At 35.4% G+C, this 3,304-nt stretch overlaps 1 protein-coding gene across 1 annotated transcript in view; it reads left to right on the plus strand.

Moving 5' to 3' along the window:
• The window catches only part of LOC106476467, a gene marked incomplete at its 3' end in the record, with an annotated part of 15,166 nt that overhangs the window by 6,538 nt on the left and 5,324 nt on the right, over positions 1–3,304 (plus strand). The window contains exon 2 of the mRNA XM_022380329.1: positions 973–1,124. Coding sequence (XP_022236037.1) covers positions 973–1,124 — 152 coding nt within the window. The remainder of the gene's footprint in view (positions 1–972; positions 1,125–3,304) is intronic.

A 3,304-nucleotide genomic window follows, 5' to 3' on the forward strand; every position in this document is an offset into this window, starting at 1 on the left:
AGAAGTACCATGTTGTCACAATAAACCAACTCTTAGAAGTACCATGTTGTCACAATAAACCAACTGTTAGAAGTACCTTGTTGTCACAATAAACCAACTGTTAGAAGTACCATGCTGTTACAATAAACCAACTGTTAGAAGTACCTTGTTGTCACAATAAACCAACTGTTAGAAGTACCATATTATTACAATAAACTGTTAGAAGTACCATATTATTACAATAAACCAACTGTTAGAAGTACCATATTATTACAATAAACTGTTAGAAGTACCATGTTGTCACAATATACCACTGTTAGAAGTACCATGTTTTCACAATAAACCAACTGTTAGAAGTACCTTGTTGTCACAATAAACCAACTGTTAGAAGTACCTTGTTGTCACAATAAACCAACTGTTAGAAGTACCATATTATTACAATAAACTGTTAGAAGTACCTTGTTGTTACAATAAACCAACTGTTAGAAGTACCATGTTGTCACAATAAAACAACTGTTAGAAGTACCTTGTTGTCACAATAAACCAGCTGTTAGAAGTACCTTGTTGTCACAATAAAACAACTGTTAGAAGTACCATGTTGTCACAATAAACCAGCTGTTAGAAGTACCTTGTTGTCATAGTAAACCAGCTGTTAGAAGTACCATATTATTACAATAAACTGTTAGAAGTACCTTGTTGTTACAATAAACCAACTGTTAGAAGTACCATGTTGGCACAATAAAGCAACTGTTAGAAGTACCTTGTTGTCACAATAAAACAACTGTTAGAAGTACAATGTTGTCACAATAAAACAACTGTTAGAAGTACCTTGTTGTCACAATAAACCAACTGTTAGAAGTACCATATTATTACAATAAACCAACTGTTAGAAGTATCATGTTGTCACAATAAACTGTTAGAAGTATCTAATTGACACTGAATAGCCCTGATTATGCATTTTCTGTACTTGTAGTATGTATATTTTCAACTCAGGATTTTAGAAGAGTTATAGAAGAAGCAGGGAAAGAATGGGGTATGCCTCTCATTCCAGAAGTACGGCTCAATGAAATTCTAAAGTATTTTCCTCAACTGCAGAATTTAAATGAGAAGCTACTCAGAGAACTTGAGGAACGAATAGAACATTGGTGAGTTGAGTGTGTAGTCATTAAGTTTACCTGAAATTTCAGACTATAAATTAGGCTTAATAGCTTTAATTTTAATTTTAGACTATAAGTTAAGCTTTTATAACCTTATCTTATATCTGTCTGTAAATTATTCTGTGATAGTTAAAACTTAGATTTCAGTACTCTGTACTCCTGTAGCTGTTCTTTTCTACTCTTTATTCCTGAAGCTGTTCTCTTCTACTCTTTATTCCTGAAGCTGTTCTCTTCTACTCTTTACTCCTGTAGTTGTTCTTTTCTACTCTTTACTCCTGTAACTGTTCTCTTCTACTCTTTACTCCTGTAGCTGTTCTCTTCTACTCTACTACTCCTGTAGCTGTTCTCTTCTACTCTTTACTCCTGTAGCTGTTCTCTTCTACTCTTTACTCCTGAAGCTGTTCTCTTCTACTCTTTACTCCTGAAGCTGTTCTCTTCTACTCTTTACTCCTGAAGCTATTCCTTCTACTCTTTACTCCTGAAGCTGTTCTCTTCTACTGTTTACTCCTGAAGCTGTTCTCCTGTACTCTTTACTCATATAGCTGTTGTCTTCTACTCTTTACTCCTGAAGCTGTTCTCTTCTAATCTTTACTCCTAAAGCTGTTCTCCTGTACTCTTTACTCGTGTAGCTGTTGTTTTCTACTCTTTACTCCTGAAGCTGTTCTCTTCTAATCTTTACTCCTAAAGCTGTTCTCCTCTACTCTTTACTCCTGAAGCTATTTCCTGTACTCTTTATCCTACTCCCAAAGCTGTTTTCTTGTACTCTTTATTCTACTTCTGAGCTGTGTTCTTGTATTCTTTACCCTACTTCAGAAGCTGTTTTCTTATACTATTTATCCTACTCCCGAAGCTGTATTCTTGTACTCTTTATCCTACTTCTGAAGCTCTTTTTCTGTACTATTTATCCTACTTCTGAATCTGTGTTCTTGTATTCTTTACCCTACTCCTGAAACTGTGTTCTTGTATTCTTTACCCTATTTCTGAAGCTGTTTTCTTGTACTATTTATCCTACTCCCAAAGCTGTTTTCTTGTACTATTTATTTTTCCCCCCAAACTGTTTTCTTGTACTATTTATCCTACTTCTGAAGCTGTGTTCTTGTATTCTTTACCCTACTCCTGAAGCCGTGTTCTTGTACTATTTATCCTACTTCTGAAGCTCTTTTCTTGTGCTATTTATCCTACTTTTGAAGCTGTGTTCTTGTATTCTTTACCCTACTCCTGAAATTGTGTTCTTGTATTCTTTACCCTACTTCTGAAGCTGTTTTCTTGTACTCTTTATCCTACTTCCAAAGCTGTTTTCTTGTACTCTTTATCCTACTCCCAAAGCTGTTTTCTTGTACTATTTATCCTACTCTTGAAGCTGTTCTCCTGTGCTCTCTATCCTGCTCCTGAAGTTTTCTCCTGTGCTCTTTATCCTACTTTTGAAGTTGTTCTTCTGTCTGTGCTCTTTACTTCTAAAGTTTTTCATCTGTCTGTGCTCTTTACCCTACTCCTGAAGTTGTTCTCCTGTGCTCTCTATCCTGCTCCTGAAGTTTTCTCCTGTGCTCTTTACTCTACTCCTGAAGTTGTTCTTTTGTCTGTGCTCTTTACCCTACTCCAGAAGTTGTTCTTCTGTCTGTGCTCTTTACTTCTGAAGTTGTTCATCTGTCTGTGCTCTTTACCCTACTCCTGAAGTTGTTCTTCTGTCTGTGCTCTTTACTTCTGAAATTGTTCATCTGTCTGTGCTCTTTACCCTACTCCTGAAGTTGTTCATCTGTCTGTGCTCTTTACTCCTGAAGCTCAATCATGACTTTTCTTGCTTATCATTTATTTTTAACCAATTCGAAGAGCAGATATTAATTACTTTGGTTGGTTATCTCTGATTGTTTCAGATGCTGTTTTGTATTTTCTCAGTCATTTAAAGATTGTCATTATGTAAAAGTACAGCACTATTGAATGAAATCAGTACATGTGAAATTCCAAATCTATCCAGTTACAAGATTAGCTTGATATATCAAGATCAAACCATCAACTTTACATTTCTGTGTCGGACACTTAACCATTGGTGGAATAGATTGTGTCATGAAAATGTATACTAAATACATCAGTGTTAAACATTGATTTTAAACTGGTGGGGAGGAGCATGTCAAACTTTCCTACATTAGTGTTAAACATTGGTTTTAAACTGG

The sequence above is a fragment of the Limulus polyphemus genome, unplaced genomic scaffold (genome assembly GCF_000517525.1).
Source record: "Limulus polyphemus unplaced genomic scaffold, Limulus_polyphemus-2.1.2 Scaffold10650, whole genome shotgun sequence".
Taxonomy (NCBI): Eukaryota; Metazoa; Arthropoda; class Merostomata; order Xiphosura; family Limulidae; genus Limulus; species Limulus polyphemus.